This window comes from Rattus norvegicus, chromosome 13, assembly GCF_021556685.1.
Source record: "Rattus norvegicus strain SHRSP/BbbUtx chromosome 13, alternate assembly SHRSP_T2T, whole genome shotgun sequence".
NCBI lineage: Eukaryota > Metazoa > Chordata > Mammalia > Rodentia > Muridae > Rattus > Rattus norvegicus.
Genome location: NC_141546.1, coordinates 32,131,005 through 32,150,732, shown reverse-complemented (window position 1 = coordinate 32,150,732; position 19,728 = coordinate 32,131,005). Strand labels below are relative to the sequence as shown.

Below are 19,728 nucleotides of genomic sequence, written 5' to 3'. Positions count from 1 at the left end.
GCCTCCATAAATATATATGCACAAAGCAAAGGGGTACAGGGGTCATCAGCTGAGCTATGAATCTAGTGAACTGTAACAATGACCAGCATATGGGCTGGAGTGATGGCTCAGCGGTTAAGAGCACCCGACTACTCTTCCAGAGGTCCTGAGTTCAATTCCCAGCAACCACATGGTGGCTCACAACCATATGTAAAGAGATCTGATGCCCTCTTCTGGTGTATCTGAAGACAGCTACAGTGTACTTATATATAATAAATGAATAAATCTTTAAAAGAAAAAAAAAACAAAAACAACAACAAAACAAAAGAAAAAAAACAAAAACCAATGATATGTCTGTGGGTGCAATTGTGGTATAAATATTATGGGGTGACCAACTGACTTCTGATTGGATATCAGGCCTGCTCCACAGGAGACAATGCATGCCTAGAACTACACATCTAGCCAAGAAGCCATGGCTGAGGAAGTAGCTCATGGGCCTCAGGGGTAATCGTACAACTATTATTCTGTTAAGTATTCAACTGCTTCCTAAAGTCCTATCAGACAGATCAGTGCAGCTCTCAGACCTCAGAGACTTTCTGCACTGGGTTAATGCTGAACAGACAACTGATCAAAGTACAGAGAATAGTGACTGGTGAGCCCCAGCCACAAATGGGTCCAGTGTATGGCCCATCACCCAGAAATATATGGGCAGTACAAATGGAGTTGATGGGTTATTAAATTTAAAAAAAAAAAAGAGGGCGTCAGGTTGTTGGGAAAAGAAGGAGATGCCCCTAAGTGAATTTAGAGAGATGCTGGAGGCAAATATGATCAAGGGATACTGTATGGACTTCTAAGGGAATAAAAATATATCAATTTTTTTTCTGAAGGAGGGAGACTAGACCATCAGAAAGGTGCCTAGTTTTAGTAAACTGAAAAAGTCTTATCTGTAGAAAGCATCACTCCTGAAAAGGCAAATAGGCCATTTGTGTAACTAAGCCTGTGACACAGCAGCTCCCTAGCTGTCCCAGATACAGAGGCACAGTCCTGGGCTCTTGACATATTTCAGTATTGCTTAACTAAATTACAAGGCACGCTGCTCTCTGCTAGCGTCTGCTTTGTTTTGGTTTTGGTTTTGAAGATACGATCTCACTCTGGCTGTACTGGAACTCACTATATAGACCAGGCAGGCCTCGAACTCACAGAGAACTGCCTGCCTCTGCTCATGCCTCCCAAATGGTGGGATCAAAGGCACACACCACTATGCCTGGCATCTGATAGCATCTGAATGCCCAGCTTCTTCAGGGTTGGCTAAGCAGGCGTCAGTCAGCTCAGGACTGCTTCTAAAGCCTTGGCCACGCAAACACGTGGACATGAGTACTTCTAACTGTGCGCACTTTGCCATCACACTAGGTTAAGGTTTTTCACACAATGTATGCTATACAGAAAATCTTCTTGCAGAAACATACATTGCCTGGCCCCAAAGAATCCACTCTATTTTCAGCCACCAACCACTGCTGCTGTCCGATAGTCTAGGGGTAGGAACCTGGAGTAAGCTAACTGAAGCCTTCGGGTCCTAGTCACCTTCAATTCTTCAGTCAGCTGAGCCTCATCTCTTCTCTTATAGCCCCAGGAACAGGCACTCTAAAAGGCTTGAGAATTCCACAGAGTGGCAGTGGAATCCTTTCCTAACCGACATTGAGGTAAAAAATGATAGGTCTGCCTGATTGTGGGAGACCATGGCAAACCAGTGTGCCTCTGAGAACCACTGAGAAGATGAGTTTAAACCACAACAGACAGAATCCCGGGAAAGCAGAAAGGCCAGAGTACATAGTCATCCATGAACCTAAAATCAACCAGTGGAAGGAGAGATAGCAGCAGAGGGCAGTTCCCTGAGAAGGGAACCATAACCAGGAAGCAGGCAGAATGGAGGCATCGAGAACACACAGATTTCACCTGGTAGGAATCATGGGAAAGGGGAAGGGAAAGGGAAAGGGAAAGGTGGTTGTTGAGCAAGACTTGAGTTTGATCCCAGGAACCCACACAAAGGTGGAAGGAAAGAACCAGTTCACAAAGTTGTTCTCGCGCGCGCGCGCGCACACACACACACACACACACACACACACACACACACACACACACGCAAACGCGCACACACACACACACACACACACTCGTGCACATACACATAATCAATAAAACACAGGAGTAGTCAGAGAGACCATCCTATACATACCACTGTGACTAGGGGTATGATCAGAGATGTCAATCTAAAGATAGAGCTAGAGGCTGTGAAAGTTGGAACTGAAGTTCTGGGCTCCTGTGGAAAGCTTTCCCCAAGCCATCGGGGAAAATGGGATGTAGTTCATACTCATCTGCAAGAGGGCCAGGGCTAAAGGAAGCTGTCCTGCCCTCTCTCCTTGGCAAGGTTTTGAAGGGGAGCCTTCAGGGGGACATATCTAGGTCTCCGAAGCCAAAGCTGATCTGTACCAGGGGCACCTGAGCTGAAGGGATTCCTGGCAGCCTTCAACTCACCCTCCATGTAAGAGGAAGAGGTAGCCTGAGTAGAATATACTCAGCATTCCTGACTCAAGGATGCAGAGACGGGATGCCCGAAGAGGGGCTGCTCTTCCGTACACCTCCCAGCACACCTTCCAGCCCTCACAAGGCTGCTTTTGCATAAGTCTCATACTCTGAGACACACCATCCCTGTGCATCCTTGGAAACTGGAGACTACTGCTAGTTTCTAATTGCCACAGGCACCAGACAGACATGTGGTACACATACAAACATACATACATACACGCAAACAAAGCACTAATAAACATAAAATAAAACAAGAAAAACAGCTAAACTTCTGTTGCTTTATCTGAAAAACTGGGGAGGAATGCTCTCATCTGCTTGTGGGTCCATACCTTGCATGGCCTGCACCCCACTAATCCCCACCCTGCCCTGCCCTGCCAGCTGGCAGCAGTTCTGATACCTCACCTACCCACTTACTCTCAGGTCTGCCCCATCTTACCTGGCAGGCAGAAACCAGCCCTAGAAGAAAGGCAAGGCTCCATGCCACCAATCATGGCAACTAATCTACAACCTCTCCTGACCTTGACGTTGAGCAGAAGCAAGTCTGGAGATGCTGAAGCCTGGGCGCCCTCCTGCAAGCAACAGGACAGAGTAGGCTGACGGGTGTGGAGGCAACTGAAGCCTGGCTGGGGTTCCAGGACGGAGAGCAATGCCTGCCCTTGAGTTCTCAGCTTTCTGACCAGTTCGTCCCCTTTCTACATGTATCACCCACAACTCAATAAATGTGTTCTACATGAGATTTCAGGCAAATCATCCAGGATACCTGGACGGAACACCATGGTTTTTCTCCAAGGAAGCTACTTAGAGTCAGCAGAGATGCTGCAGGTACAGGAAGCAACTCAGAACAACGCCAACACAGGTGAAGACCCAGGAATACAGCTCCCTAGAAATGCTCTTAAAGCTAGGACAGTGGTGCCTTTATTTGTTCCCACTGCCTGGGAGGCAGAGGCAGGCAGAGGCAGGCAAATCTCTGTGAGTTCAAGGCCTGTATGTTCTACATAGTTGAGACCCTGTCTCAAAAATAAATAAATATTAAAAGGCAAGCAACCAGGAAACTGCAGCTGGCTCCACAGCTAACAGCACTTGCTGCTCTGACACCTCAACTCAGCTCTCAGAATCCCTACCAGCTCCAGTTCCAGGGCTTGCAATGCCCTCTTCTAGCTCTCATGGGTGCCCACACACTTATGCATACATGTACACACATACAATAAATTATTTTTTAAGGCACACGGTTAATTAGCACATAATTAAGCTAAGGCTAGATATCAGAAAGAAATACATGAACACTATTGAGAAAGGGAACAGCACACTCACAACCTTCCCAAGAATTAGTTCCAATTGGAGAGGATCTGTGTACACCCTTGTATCAAAGCTTTAGAGTACCCTGAAGGATGATGCTCATGGCCACAAGAAAGCATGTCTTTTGTAAGAAAAAAAAAATCTAAGTTAAGTACATGTTTTAACCAAGTAGTATCGACATTTACATTTTCCCCAAACTCCTCCTGCCCCCCTTTATATGGGGTAGAAGTTCAAGGCTCAGCACAGGACTTCTCTGGAAGTGATCCGACCTCAAAGAAATCATTTTGTCACCATTGTGATGAAGCTGGGTGGTCCCAGATCACCAACTTTTGGCCTGTCTGTCACTAAGGCTGCCACCAGTAGATGCCAGCAGCACAGCAAAGCAGCTTCCTGTGTCTTCCAGCACTTCTTTACTGTGTGACGTGCTCCCAGGCAGTCTGCTAAGGGCTGCACAAAGGAAGGCATGCCAGTTCCCTGCAGCATTCATAATCGAGCATGGGAACAGACATGTGGCAACAGCTTGCCTAAGGCATGTCCAGTGTGACATACATGTTTATACAGAATAGGCCAAATAAAGTTAGAAAGGATTCTCTATGCTCTCCTTGACTCACTGCTTTACTTGTATCCAATACTAAAGAACTGGGAGTGTCAGGTGCTTTTAAATGTGTGCACATCCTGCTTAAGTCTGGAACACCTTAGGCTACAATACTGAGCACCCACACAGAACAAATCCCAAAGATGACTTCTGAGCAAGTGTAAGAACAAGGAATCCCTCATGAGATAATAAAGCAGCCCTCTCAGGAGCACAGACATAGAAACCTTCTAACTCTGGAGCTGTTCTCACCTTGGGCAGAGGGAGCAGAGGACTGACTAAAGGCAAAATCCCAAGTTACGAAGAGCAGTTGGTAAGTCTGAGTCCACTGCTCAACACACATAAAGCCATTATGGTGGCACTGGACTAGCAAAAAGAACATTAGTGGATAGGAGAAAGGCAGCCTGCATCAACTTCCCTACTGGCCAGAAACATGATGTCATCCTGTGTCTTGACTGGACACTTGTGTGTCTTTACCAAGTTTCCCTGACGAAGCCCTGAGCTGTGATCTCATGGTCTGTAAACCTCAGTCTACATTTCAGTCCATGGACCTCAGGTTCCACTGAAATGTATTGTTCAGGGTCATTCTTGGGTCTAATTTTCATTTTTTTAAACATTTAGTTTAATTGGTGTGAGTGTGCATGTGTTGGAGAAATGCAGGGGGAGGTTAGAGGACAACTCGAGGGTGTTGGTTCGATCCTTTGACACCCGGCATAAAGGCTTGGCAGGTAGCTCTTTCACTCACTGAACGGTCTTTTCAATCTTTTTAACTTGGATCAAAGTTCAAGGTCAGAGATAAAAGTATTCTCTTGCTCCTCTGTTAGCGAGCCTTACAACTGGGGCCTGATCAGCCAGAGCAAGAGTGTGGAGGAAATTAGGCAGCACTGTGTGAGCCCTCTAGATACCAAGCCCATCAGGAACAGAAAACACTCTTCACGAACCTGGCAGCCCTGATTAGTCAGCTGCACAGGGACTGGAGAAGGGAGTGTAAACCTACTCATACCAACACTGGCACTCCCTGGATATGAACTTTCAGCTACTTTCAAGCATCTCCCAGGGAAACATGAACATTATATTAAGTCTTCATTGACCCACAGCTCAAAAGACGTGTGGATTAGAACAAAATTAGAAAAAGATGTTTGTTCTTTTTTTAAAGCATGCATGTATACAACACACACACACACACACACACACACACACACACAAAACCTGTGTGGAGGTCAAAGAGTGGGTTTATGTTGATTCCATGGGTGGAACTAAATAGCCAGGCTTGTGTGGCAAATGCCTTTATCCACTGAACCATCTTGTCTATCCTGAGTTTTGTTTTGTGAGATATAACCCAGGATAGCCTTGAACTCAGCACATGGTCAAAAATGACTTCTAAATCCTAAGTCCCCTACTTCTACCACTCCCCAGACCCCAGTTGCTGGGGTTGGACGTATGTTTTTCAAACCCTGCAAAAATCTAAGTTATTCTTTAAGAATCTAAAAGTTTTTTTTCTAATAAATAGCTGTGGGTAAGTATGGAAGAGTTTGGGGTTGTTTTATCAACTCAATTAATGTGTCAGCTTCTTTACAACAATGTTCATTCAAGTCTGAGTAATTCCCAGTCTATTTGAAAAGCTGTGTATTATAACCGATGGCTGTCTGTGGTCAGAAAACCACAGCAAACACGCTTAAAGCAAGTGTACCAGCACCTAAGCATCAGTGTGCAGCCTACTCAACAGTTAGCTAGGGCTCACACTGCTGTAATTATTGATATAATTACAAAGCAAACAGTACCAGGCCAAGAATAACTTGTTTCAACACTGCATAAAGGCTGGCTTTCTAAAATTCTTTTGATTGCATCCAGGTACCAGAGCAAGCCAAACTGGGTTTCTTGCTGTCATTTGCTTACAGAATTGTTCAGACATCCTGATGTATGACACTTGTAGAGGCCACACAACTGCAGGCTAAAACCAGGAAGTGAGCAGGGGTGTCAAGTAGTGGGATATTCCAAGCATATGTACTAGAGGGGGGACATATAACCATCCTACATCCAGTAAAGGAGATTCTGTAAGAGTTACAGAATTACAGCTATGAAATTACTGGAATGGCTTATGTGATAACCATCCTCACACAAGGATCATAGGTTTAGTACCTGGCCTATAGACCAAGTGACTGTCCACACTCCACATCCTCATCATCCTAGCCAGACACGGGTGTACTGATTGATGATTTAGCTATTCACAGCATCTTCTAGCCTCTAAGCCAATTCTCCAAATAACCTCATTGTTCAATTATGACAGAGGACAGTGTGTAAGAAAGTTTAGACTTGATTTATAAAGCACCCAGGCTTCCCTCGAAAGCCAGGGTTAGGAACAGTGTGTGGCTGTAATTCCAGTATGACTGGCGCTACACAGTGGTAGGCTAACACTGAGACTTGCCTCAAATAAAACCAAAGTTCCTTCTAACCTTCCTGCAGAAGTCAGCTTTGTGTCATGCAGGAACTTCATCCCAGACTTTTTGTCCAGAACAAAAGCATGTTCCACTCTTAAAGGGCTTCTAGCTGGGAATGCACCTCTTGAAGGCAATGAGAAAGGGCAAGAGATGAGAGGGCAACAGTGGTAGGATGTAGAGAACCACTGGGACTGGAATGGATTCTCTTCTGAGCTCTAAGGTAATGAGTACAGCACTGAGTTACTAAATACAAACGAAGCCAGCCAGGGCAATTTACCTAAAGAGTGGGAGGCCTGCTGGTCCTGATGTGAAAAGCCAGCTTCTTCCTCTGCATGTCAATCTGGACTCCATAAGGGTCTGCTACATTCCCAGGCACTATGGTAGGTACTGGGTATGCGATGTGAACAAATCATACTAACTGCACACAGGGAACAATCCCAGAACAAAGTAGTATACAAACATTTTCTTCATGGATGACAGGCAAGACTCCTCTGGCAGAGCAACTGTATCTCAGATCCTCCACACAATCCTCCACACAAAGACAGGAATCTACCCTGATGACCTTATCTACAACTAATCACATCCCCAAAACTGGACTTACAAACAATACGTTGAATAAAATTTTGTGATAGTTTGAATGAGATTGGCCCCTGTAGGCTCATATTTGAGTACTTGGTCCAGTTGGTGGAACTGTCTGTGACGATTAGGAAGTGTGGCCTTGTTGAAGGAGGTGTGTCACTGGAATGGGCTGTGACGATTAGGAAGTGTGGCCTTGTTGAAGGAGGTGTGTCACTGGAATGGGCTGTGACGATTAGGAAGTGTGGCCTTGTTGAAGGAGGTGTGTCACTGGAATGGGCTTTGAGGTTTCAATTCCCAGTTCGAGTACCCTGCCTTGTCACCTCCCTCTCCCCTCTCAGAGTTATAGATCAATCAAGTTCCTTTGTTCTAAGACAGTGGACTTTGACCCTGTGATGCCATAAGCCAAAATTAAATGCTTTCTTTCATAAATTGCTTTGGTCAAAAGTATTTTTTTTTAAATCACAGAAATAGAAAAGCAACCAAACAAGTTTCTACCCTCTATCCCTCCATAGACCTTCAGGCTACTGTATCTGATGTTGGGTAGGTTCTAGAAATCCAAATTCTGGTCCTTACACTTGTGCAAGCACTTGAACCATTGAGCTATTTCTCCAGCCTGAGAGTGCATCTTTAAAGAAGAATGTGACTTATAGTTTTAATAATCCAAAAAAAGAGGCAAGTTTAAGTTAAGGGACAGAGCAGGGTTATATATGGAGGACAGTACTTATTTTCCCTTTGAATCTTCCCTAAAGGAGTGCTATACCAGTCTCTGTCAGAGCCTAAGGCCCGCAGCCATCACATCTAAGCCTGACGTCTTCAGGAGTGCCACTCTAATTATCAGTGCGGCCGTACTGACCCAATTCTTCCTGACAGCCACTAGGCAGGCACAAGGACAAGCGAGCTGGAAATCTCAGGTCCAAATTGGGAATGGCCTCTAAACAAAATGTTCATGGTACTTAGCAGTGATTACACTGGGAGCCATTTCCTCTTTGTGCAAATCAGCTTTCAGATGTCCCATCTGGGCCTCAATAACCTCAGTTCTCCGTAGCCCTTAGAGAGAGGCAAAGAACCATACTTCTCCATGAAAAAAAAAAAACTTCTTTTTGCCACCCCCCCACTTCTTTCCAGTTCTTACAGTTTTAGTATAAACTTTGGGGAAAGTATTGCATTTATGGAGTTAGTAAAAGTAAGTTCCCACATACCCCACACTAATTTCCCCACAGAAACCTCTTACAGTAACTCAGTAAACTTGAGACTAGAGTACCAGGGCTGATGCAGCCTCATTACCTAGTAGCATAGTCTGCCTTAGTCCTCAGACAGGGCAGACAGGATGCATGGCCAGTCTCCCTAGCCTGCTTGAGGTCTGCACAGTGTCCTTGCTCATTTTCAGATGACCTTAACCAAGCTGAGGAACAGGGCTTAGCTAGATTATGGATAAGACAGCTCATGTGCTTTTCCCATGGGTTTCTGAATTAGAAGAGGAAGATCACAGAGGTGGAATGCCATGTTCATCATGTCACTGTTATTTCAGTGGCCATAAGACAAATGCAGAGGAAAACTGTACCTTACGTGCCCATTTGAGTGCATGTGGCAAAGCTCACGTCAGAGGATGCAGGGAATGGGAAGGGCAATGCTTACACCAGTGGGCTTTGTCTTTTCACTCTAACACTCTATCAGGACATTCAGACTATGGCATGGCACCCCACGCTCAGGGCAGCTCTTCCTCACTTAATCCTCTCAAAACTCCCTTGCATACACAGCTTCATACACAGTGCACTACTGAGCTCCTGAGACTTTTCTGTATAGCTAACGTAACACAGATATAACACATCCAACCACTGTCAGAACAGAGCTCAAGAATGGAGTCACGTGAGAATTATAAGTGCCTGAGAAAAATCCCAAGAAAACAAGAAAAGGCTCTTGTGACCTCAGTTGCTGCAAGACACAGAATTGTTCTTGAGATACATTTCATGTGTAGTAGATAGGTGTGAGTTTACTTCAGCTGTTGCTATTCATATGCCTTGATGGAAAAACATGCTTTTGCCTCATGTGGCTTGTCCTTGTCATTGTACACTTTACTGATGTGACTCTTTTTAACCCTCAGAGTAAAAATTGTCAGACGCTCTGAACAAAGTTAAGTATTTCATAAGACTTGAGTCCACTTCATTTTTAGGCCCTGCTCTCCCTGGTTCACCTGTCAACTAGAACAGTAAATACACCACCACCGAAAGCTACCTGAAGGATTGGCAATATTGTTTAAAGAGAATTTACACTAGTCTGTATGAAAACCGAGAAAATTAAGGAGAAATGAGGCTGGAGGTGGTTCAGGGGTGAAGAGCACTTACTGCTCTTAAGAAGGTCTGAGCTTAGTCCCAGGACTTGTATCAAGTAGCTCATGACTACTTACACCTCCAGCTCCAGTAGACGAGACATCCTCTTTAGACTCCAAGGGCACATACACTCACACATGCGCATATACAAATACTCAAACACATATACACACATAATGTAAATTTTGAAGCTAAAGAAAACTGGTGTACTTGTCACAAAGCTAAACTTGTTTCACTTAAGGCCTATCTTCCTTTCTGAAATGGTATCTCTCTTACTTCCCATTGGTGTCCATGTCCCTTCTTATATGAAATGGTTATGATGGATAAGCTGCATTTAATCAGATTCAAGTTGGCCACTCTGTATCTGTCTCCCTCACTCCCACAGTCTTGGTGGCTTAAGTTCCCATACCATGGTAATGACACTGAATATAGGAATCAGCCTCCGTGCATGGCACACAGAACCCTGGCTATCTTCTCTACACGCTCTCCTCCAAGTCGTTGCTAAGACCAAACTCATCATACCCATATTACAATTTCCCCTGGCAGCATCCTACCCCACTCCCCAAATCTCCTTAGCAAAAATCTGACAGAAACATCACTCAGAACATTCTCCAGTGACAGAGTGCCAGTGCCGTGACCTTGTGATCCTCCTCTGGGAGCTAATATTTCAAGCAGGAGGCACCACAGCTGGCTCCAATGCCTGTTCTAAAGTCCTTTTCAATGCTTTCAGTTTTGAGTTATTCCCTAAAGCGGCTACTGACCATGGCATAGTTTTAGAATCAGAGGAGCAAACATAACTCCAGCTTTAATAACAGCAGTGGAAGAGGAAGCAGGAGAACATGCCAGATAGGGGAAGGAAAAATTGATCTCAGACAGCAATGTGGAGTTTTCCATATCCTGGCACTGACCCAGTTAACAGAAAACCTGACACCTCAGGCGGCTCTTCAGGGGCTGCCTATTGAGGAAAATCAAACAAAAACAACAAAGTGCAGGAATGTGCCCTAAGAATAGCAGTCAGCAAGTAACAGCTGCTGCTCTCACACGCACACTGTCAACTTATCTTTTGTCAGCCACAGACTGACAGATATTCATTCATACAGGCCCCTGCCAAGAAGTGGCCTCGAATCCCTGCTTGCTATCACATTTGCATCTTAAGCTGCATCTCAACAACAGAAAGCAGGTGGCTTGAAAGGAGCTTCCAAGCAGAAGTGTGGTCTTTGTGCTAAATTCAGGTTTAGTAAGGCCTCTAAGCACTGACTTCATATTCTGCCCTGGTGTTTAGAAAACAGCTCGCAAATTCAACAACTTAAAGCAAATGCTGTCATCATCAGTGAGAGCTTTTTAAACCCTCAAATAAAAGGCTCTTTGGAATGTGAATTATTTCACACTCCTACCCAGGTATTGATTTCTTAACAGCTTAAACAGCCAGTAACCCTGAGGAGAGGCAATTACAAGACATGAAAATCTACCATTGCTTTAACTCAGTAAATTATCAACAGGAAAATATGAACAGAAATACAGCATCTTCCAATAGGAACATTTTTCGTCAAAATAAAATTTCTGTTGAGTTTCAGCTAAACCAGGCTTAGTTGAAGGAGATCTAATGCCAGCAAGCTGGCTCAGCCGGTAAAGTCACTTGCTGCCAAGCCTGATGAACGGAATTCAGCCTTAGGACCCATATGGTGAAAGAAGAGAACCCTTTCCCCCAAGTCAACCTCTGGCCCCACATGCATACCTACACACACATACACATACAGTAGCAGAAAAAATTGCAAACAAGACAGACATACATGCCCTTTAGGATCCCTACAATATTAGCAGAGTGGCAAAGTACTTGAGAGGAGCCCAGTTCCCCATAAGGAAGAGAAGTGAATACAGGTTGCTGTGAGTCCTATCTGATTCAGCTGAAGGGTCTGGAAATGTCCTTCAGAGACAACAGATTAGGTCTACTGGGAACATTACCCCAGGACAGCAGGCCAGTGAACAGGTAGTTCCTTCGCCATCAGCTGCATTCAGTGGTCAACACAGACCTGCTCTGTAGAGCCTCCCCTGTACTCTCAGCACTGCCTAAGTCTGGGCAAACCCTCCACAGAAGACAAGGATACGCAGCAGGACAGTGTGAGCAACAAGTGCTGGGTGGTCTCCCTCCTCAGCTTTTGTCACCTTACAGAATCCCCCTTCCTGCACGGGGACAGGGAGGCAGTAACAGCGTACTGCATTTGCCTTCTAGCTGCAGCTGGAGAAACGCAGACATTCCCAGCCAGTAGACTTTGTGAAGACAGCTTAAGCATATTAACAAATGCTTCAGATAATAAAAATAGATTTATCTCCATAATCAATGCCCCAAGAATGTAAAGGAGCAGAGGAAAACTAAAAGTACACAAAAGACCCATTGGGGACATCTGGTCACCTCTGCTTCTGTGTGGCCTTCCTCCTTATCTTTAAAGGCTATCAACTTTACTACTTTAATTTAGAAGCCTTCTCATCTCCCCTGCCTCCCTGCAAACAGCACTCATGGCAACCATTTCTTTACTTTCTACCCATGGGTGTAAGCCATGATTATAAAATGTCCTGTTTACCTGACTTCCCAATACATCAGTAATAACAAGGGCCTACCTTTCCCAGTGGTCATGCTGTCAGTGATCCGGTACCAGATAAAAATGCCCTTCTTACAGCAGCTTAGGCATCAGCAGACTCTCCTCCTACATCTTCTTCAGGAGAAGCTCTGTGACAACTGCCACCTCATTCCAAAATAAGCTTAGACTCTTGCCCTGAGTTTTTCACAACGACCAGGGAGGGGACTGCCTCGTCTGTCTTTACTCAGATATAACAAGAGTCTTTACAGCTTACTCATTCTGCAAACCAATTCTCAGTTCCCTTAAGAAACTCCCTTTCCCTAACTACTCCACACCTTCAAACAGGAAGCAGTCTCAGTCCCACAGGGACACGGAACCGGCAGTCCCTATTGCTTACTTTTCTGCAATGCCCAGAGAGAGGCAGTCTCTCCTAGGCAATAGGGAGTGGGCTTCTCAGCACAGCCCAACACACCTGCAGCCCGCCTGCCTATCTGTGAATGTGGAAACACTTTCCTAAGACTCTGAACTCTCCAGGCCTGCGAGATGCTCGGCCTCAAAAACAAGCAGGGACAGAATGGGCCCATTATCCACCTGAGTCACATATCCAGCACGACTGCTTTTAAAGCTGTGTGAGTGGATAATAGAGGCTTGGCTATTTAATAAAGGTTCGCTTTTAAATGGATGCTTTGTCCTGGCCACACCTGGCAACATTCCAGACCTTACCTAACTTGCTCTCTGAGCTCACCAGCGGTTTGTTTCCAGGCTCACAGGGAGTTCTGTTGAACAAAGTTGAATTAGGTAACATTTGCAAGTTATTTTCAACAGTAAAAATGTAAGGAAGGCTGCATTTCCCAGCAAAATGATAGATGGCAAATACTCATGTGTGTAACAGATAAGAGTTAAATAATTATCTGTTAACTGAGTGTGTGACTTTATCTGCAATATTCTGTTCTTTCCTTTAACTGCAGACTATGGCATTTCCAGAGATTTATAATCAATATAATGCTTTCTAGATTTCCTGATTAACGTGTTAGCTTTTCTTAGGAAACAATACCATGTGAATTTTCTAACGAAATTATATCCACAGCCTCATGTCAATCAAACCCAACTCAAGATTGTTAAACGGCTATGGATAAAGGCTATGGATAAAGGCCCTAATTTTTTTTTTTTTTTTTTTTTGGTTCTTTTTTTCCGGAGCTGGGGACGGAACCCAGGGCCTTGCGCTTCCTAGGTAAGCGCTCTACCACTGAGCTAAATCCCCAGCCCGATAAAGGCCCTAATTAATGCTCTTTCACTCTGAGAATCTAGTTCTCCTGGAAGCACAGCACAACTGCTTGATAAAAAAAAAAGTACACTGAAAATAATTTGCTTTTTGAAAACCATGGAAGGAAACACTGTAATTTGTGCTTCAAGGGTTTTGCTAATTATATGGAGGTGGGAAAAGAAAAATCTACATCTATACAACAACATATTTTTAATGCCCATATTTTTGCCAGACAAAACTGAAAGCCTTTGGGTGCCTAGCAACAAGGAAGCATTGCATGAGGATGAAGCACCTACTTCAGACAGAAAGCACATTCTACATGGCTGCTTGGCCGTGTCTTTATTGCTGATTTCAGTCCCAATCATATTACACTCACAAAGCAATGAAGCCCACTGGTTTCATAGAATGTAATTTTAAGTATGTCAAGAAATACAACCCAAGATGAGCCTTATCTGCTCCCTTAACACTAGTAGTTTTATAAAAATGTGTTCATGATAATTATTTTCAAAACCTGCACCTTAAAAAAAACAGAAAACAAAAACCATGAGAGTAGGAGCGGGCTGGATAGGAAGCCAGACAACAGGCCCAGCAGAGAAGAAGGGTGAGAGAGGTCAATGGGTGAGTATGAGCACATGTACCATATACATGTATGAAATTGACCAAAAGTAAATTAATCTTTTCAAAACAAGTTCCTCCAAGTTAGTACTAATTTAGAGGTTCAATTTCTGACTGAAATTAGCATCATTGTTTACAAGTAACAAAAGTAAAAGAAACATGAATTCAACTTCATCAAAAATTATAATTTTATATACTGACACATAAAAGAGAGGACAACCTCCACAATGGGGGTGGGGGTGGGGTTCTGCAAATTATTTACATGCTAGGAGTCTTTTAATCCAGAAGTCTAAAAGGAATTCATATGGTTCAATCACGAAGACTTAAAATAGCACAATTTAAAAATGAGCAAAGACCTGGGCAGTGGTGGCACACACCTTTGATCCAAGCACTTGGGAGGCAAAGGCAGGTGAGTTTGAGGCCAGTCTGGTGTTAAAAACGAAATAAAAATTAGCAAACGGATCAGTGAGATGGGTCAGTGGGTGAAGCACTCGCTGCCCAGACTGATGACTTGTGATCAAGCCCTGAACCCCACATGGCGGCATGGGAGAACTGATTCCACGGTTATCTTCTGGCTTCTGCCTGGATGCCATGACAGGTATATTCACAAATAAAAGTCTTTTAAAAATTCTTTTAAAACTTCTGGCAGACTGCTTGGATTATGGGGTGCACCAATATGTCTAGTGATTCTAGCACAAGTTCAGACTGCTACATTACCACTGCCAGAGAGCTGACACTACCAAGTAGAAAACATGTTTAAAGTGATGAACCAGGGTCACCTTACATCAGTGGCTGTCAGAGAGGAGAGTATAGAGTAACAGTCACACAGAAGCAAGCACCCAACAAGCTATGATTCCAGCACAGTGACTCACTGTTCGAGATAAGGCAAACACTGGCTGTGTGGTGACTACTATGACAGCTGGCAGCAGATTCCAGGTAGAGGGCAAATATGAAGCAGCTAACTGGAAATACAAATAGTTTCTGTGAAATTCCTGTGTAAAAGAATTGTTATTAGCTTAGCTAGGGTTTTACTGCTGTGAACAGACACCATGACCAAGGCAACTCTTAAAAGGACAATATTAATTAGGGCTGGCTTACAGGTTCAGAGGTTCAGTCCATTATCATCATGGTGGGAAACATGGCAGCATCCAGACAGATGTGGCACTGGAGGAGCTGAGTTCTACGTCTTGTTGCAAAGGCAAACAGGAGGACTGTTTTCCAGGCAGCTAGGAGGAGGGTCTCAAAGTCCACCCCCACAGTAACACACCTACTCCAACAAGACCACAGCTTCTAATAGTGCCATTCCCTGGACTAAGCATTCAAAACCACACTAGTATTTCTCACATCTATACCAAGAATGCTAAAATGAGGCCACTTGGTTGTTGCACAACTATAACTGGTATAAACAGCAAGGTGTTGGGTGTCCAAGTCAGACCCTGTAAGTTACCACTGGGCATCTAAATCTACTGCAGCAAGGGCAGTTAAGCAGTCCCCCAGCTTCTCTGAAAAACAAAAGTGAAGCATTTGGCCCCGCATTACATGCCTGTCTACCATTCTGTCAAGTGACTTCGAACCTTTAGAAACAGAGGCTGGAAGGTTAACAAATAACATCCTTCACTCTGAATTCGTGACATCTCGATGTTTTAGCAGAGAAAGATAAATGACGTCATGAGTACACTGAGTCCATGATGCTCCCTACAACACTACAAAGGCCCCTGGGTGGGAAAGGGAGCCTCTCCCCCTGCTATTACTAAAGAGATTAAAAATCCCATAGAAATAAAAATGGTACTTTTGAGGAAAATTTCAATGCATATTCTAATAATTTCAAATAGTTTTTTTTTTAAATCACAAGTGTGAATTTCTATTCATACAGTATTCGTTTTGTTATAGGTCAGCTGGCCAGCCAATCATGGTGGGTACCAGTTCCATCTAGGCACAGTGCTAAGAGTCCTGAACATCATCTCACTGCTCTGCAAATCTCCACAGGGGGTTTTATTCCTCAGATAAGCAAACAGCAAGCAGGCACTGCCAGGAATTTGCTTGCTTGCCCCAGGTTGCAAAACTAAAGAATGATAAAAGAAGACACACAGAAAGGGTATCTACCTATTTCAGTTATCTGCTAGCTGCTCCTAACACTGGCTACACTTCTGACTGGGAAGCATGCGCACTCACACTCTGGTCACTATTCACTGAGCAACACTCATCACATCTTAACACTGGCCACGTGCTGAACAATTTCAACTAAGAATCTGAATGACACAGATCACTGAAAAGACACTATTGTAGAGTCAGCTGAGGTAAGGCCAAGACTGGGCATGATGGTACATGCCTTTGACCCCAGCACTTGGGGAGCAGAGGTAGGAGTTCTGTGAGTTCAAAGCCAACCTGGTCTACATATCAAGTTCCAGGACAGTGCTACACATTGACACTCTGGAGAGAGAGAGAGAGAGAGAGAGAGAGAGAGAGAGAGAGAGAGAGAGAGAGAGAGAGAGAGATTGATTTAGAAACTTAGTATGGATAGAACATACCTATTGGCTAAACACTAAGTTTCCAGGTTTTATGAATGTGTGTTGCTTGGAAGTAATAAAATATCACAAACTAAACAAGCAGGATGAGTGAACACTTTTTGATATTTAAAAAAAAACCTGAACTGCATACTTTTCAAGTATACATGCACACTGTCACACAAGTATACCCATATAAGCATGCAAACACACACATACACACACACAAAAGTGAAGTTTTAGATAGTGAATTTAATGTATTTTTAAACATAAGATAACGCCCAAGAAAATGAAGTCCAAAAGCTGTTTGTAATTAAAAAGAAACAAAGAAGAACTATTTCAATTTAGTAAGAGTATTTTTAAAGGGCTGATTTTGTTTTTGTTTTGCTTTTTTGGGGTGTGTGTGTACATGCAAGACACAGAGAGAAATAGACAGACGGGGGAGGGAGGGAGAAGCAGGCAGACAGAGAGATAGAACCTAAGGTGTAAAGTGGTGCAGATAAAGAGGCGAGTGGTGCTGTCTCCTGCAATCGTGTTTGTACACTACACTCATGCAGTGCCTCCAGGAGCCAGAAGAGGTCATCAGATCCCCTGGAACAGGAGTCAAATACTTGTGAGCTGCCATATGGGTTCAAGGAATGGAATCTGGTCCCTCAGGCAAAACGGCAACGCTTTTTACCCTTAGCCCTCTCCCCAGCCTCCAATAAAGCTTTCCTGGTTTTGTTGTTGTTTTTTTTTTTTTTTTAACTCACAATCAACAACTAATACTGTGTCAGTGTGAAAGAGTGAAGATGGGAGGCAAAGCTGTCTAACCCTGCTTTAAACCAGCCCACACAGTAAGCCAAGGCAAGAGGGGACAACACTATGTAGACCAGGCTCATCTTGAACTCAGAGGCCTGCCTCTGCCTCCTTAATGCAGGGATTAAAGCAGTGTGCTACACTACACTGAGCGCAGCCCTAGCAATTCTAAAACAGCTAATGGGCTGAGGACAGCAGATTGGTCAGCAGAGTATCTGTGATTCAGTTGTGAGGACCTGAGTTCAAATCTCCAGAAACCACATAAAAGCCAGACAGCATAACCTCCTGAAAGCTTCATGGGCTAAGTAGCCCAGCGTGAGTAGAGGAAAGCAAGAGACCCTAACTCAGAAAATGTAGAAAGTGCAGACCAATGCCTGAGGTAGTGCTCTGACCTATACATCAGCACCGTGGCATGTGTGCCTGAATACACACACACACACACACACACACACACACACACACACACACACACACACACACACTTACATGCACACAGAATACTTTGTTGACAACTTATTCCTGGGTGGCTTTTCATTCTCACAGTAATTGACTTCTGTGTTTTCCTCCTTTGGGGAATCAGAAGTTACCCATTTGTCCTCAATATCATCCCAGAGTGTAGTGTAGGCAAGCCAAGAGGTATAAATGGCAGGCCACAATTCACGGGTCACAGTCCTTACCATATTTGTAGAACACTATGTGTCACATACCTAGCACAGGCCAGGGATTCCCCTGAAGCAATGAGCTACGCTGAGGGAATACAGTCAGAAGCCCAGGGAAGCATACGATCAAGATCCTACCCTCAAAACTACGCAAGCATCTTTAGTGAAACTGCTAAGAACCAAACAGTGGGCCAGAAGTCTCAGGAACCCCTGACTACAGTGTTCTGGGTGGCTTCTGGTATGACAATCAGGATGGGTGCATTATATTGTTAAATCCTTACATGCTATTTGAGCTTGTTTCCAGTACCTGGCTCTGGAAACAAGGCTGTGTCCCAACTTCAGGCCCAAGCACGTTTATGCCAAGTGTCTTCCAAGCCCCCTTTGCTAGGGTTAGGCCAGCCCCACTGACACTCTGACAGCGCAGGAAGAGAACAGCAAAACAGTCTCAAAGTAAAGCACTGCAGCCCTGAAAACAGAAGGTAACCTGTTTCTAAAAGAGGTCACTACTATTTACCCCACGACAGAAGAGTGCCTGCAGTGGGACGCACAACTATGGAGAGAAAGTTCTCTTGGGAACTCTGACTGCCTCAACTTCCTAGTCAGCCTCTGCAGGATGCTGTCAGCACCCGGGTTGATGAGGTCATCGCTATTTGTTGCTATTAGTTCTTTCACTAGGAAGCCTCACACAAGACGACATATTGCTCTGCCTGAGATTCTCTTTGTGAACTGCAGATGCAGATGGCTACCACGCTAATAGGCTCTGGCTGGATGTTCTGAGGACGTGATGTGATATTAACCATTACCTACTATTTATCCTTTTACTTGGCTTGCTGTACATTTAATAAACTCACTCATTTACAATAGAAAATAGAGCTGTGGTACATCACTCTCCAGACCATATGCATCCCAAGAAGAGGGCCATAACGATACCAGGTGAGCAGGGTTTCAGGAAGTACAGGTCTAGGCACAGAGATGCTCCGAAAGGTCTCATTATCGGCTGGCCACTGTGGCAGGAGCAGAGAACTTTCCGAATGACATCAGCATAGGGGTCTAGGCCACATGACCAGTCTGGCCATGGGCGTGAGATGGGTGATTAGCATCACCTCATGTGCATTCTAAGGGGTCAACCCTGGACGCTAAATGAACACAGGTTAAGGACATGGGAGAGGAAGAGGAGCCAAGCACAGGTCCCCCTATTGCCAGGACAGCCCAGGTAACGTATCACTAGGTTTGCTCCAGCAAGTTAGTGGATTGAAAAGAACAGACTATTTCATAGCTTTAACGTCGGTTCTAAAGGAGTAGATAGAAGAAACAACTTTTAAGGCCTCGAAATCTCTACTGAAACCTTACTGAAACATCTAGTATCTGTTTAGAAATACCAAAAGCATTACTGCCAGGAAATTGAAAAATGCAGAAATGGAGCTGGTTTTCCCACTCACCATTTGCAGACTGTATCATATTTCCAGACTTTTGGACTTCATCAAATTTTGTAAAAATGACATTCAACCTGTTTGAAAA

At 44.3% G+C, this 19,728-nt stretch overlaps 1 protein-coding gene across 36 annotated transcripts in view; it reads right to left on the bottom strand.

The window, feature by feature from the left end:
* The window catches only part of Clasp1 (cytoplasmic linker associated protein 1), a 221,554-nt gene that overhangs the window by 112,648 nt on the left and 89,178 nt on the right, over positions 1–19,728 (bottom strand). For all 36 annotated transcript variants that reach the window (NM_001427589.1, XM_087580613.1, XM_087580631.1 and 33 more), the window contains 1 exon segment: positions 19,650–19,717. In NM_001427589.1, coding sequence (NP_001414518.1) covers positions 19,650–19,717 — 68 coding nt within the window.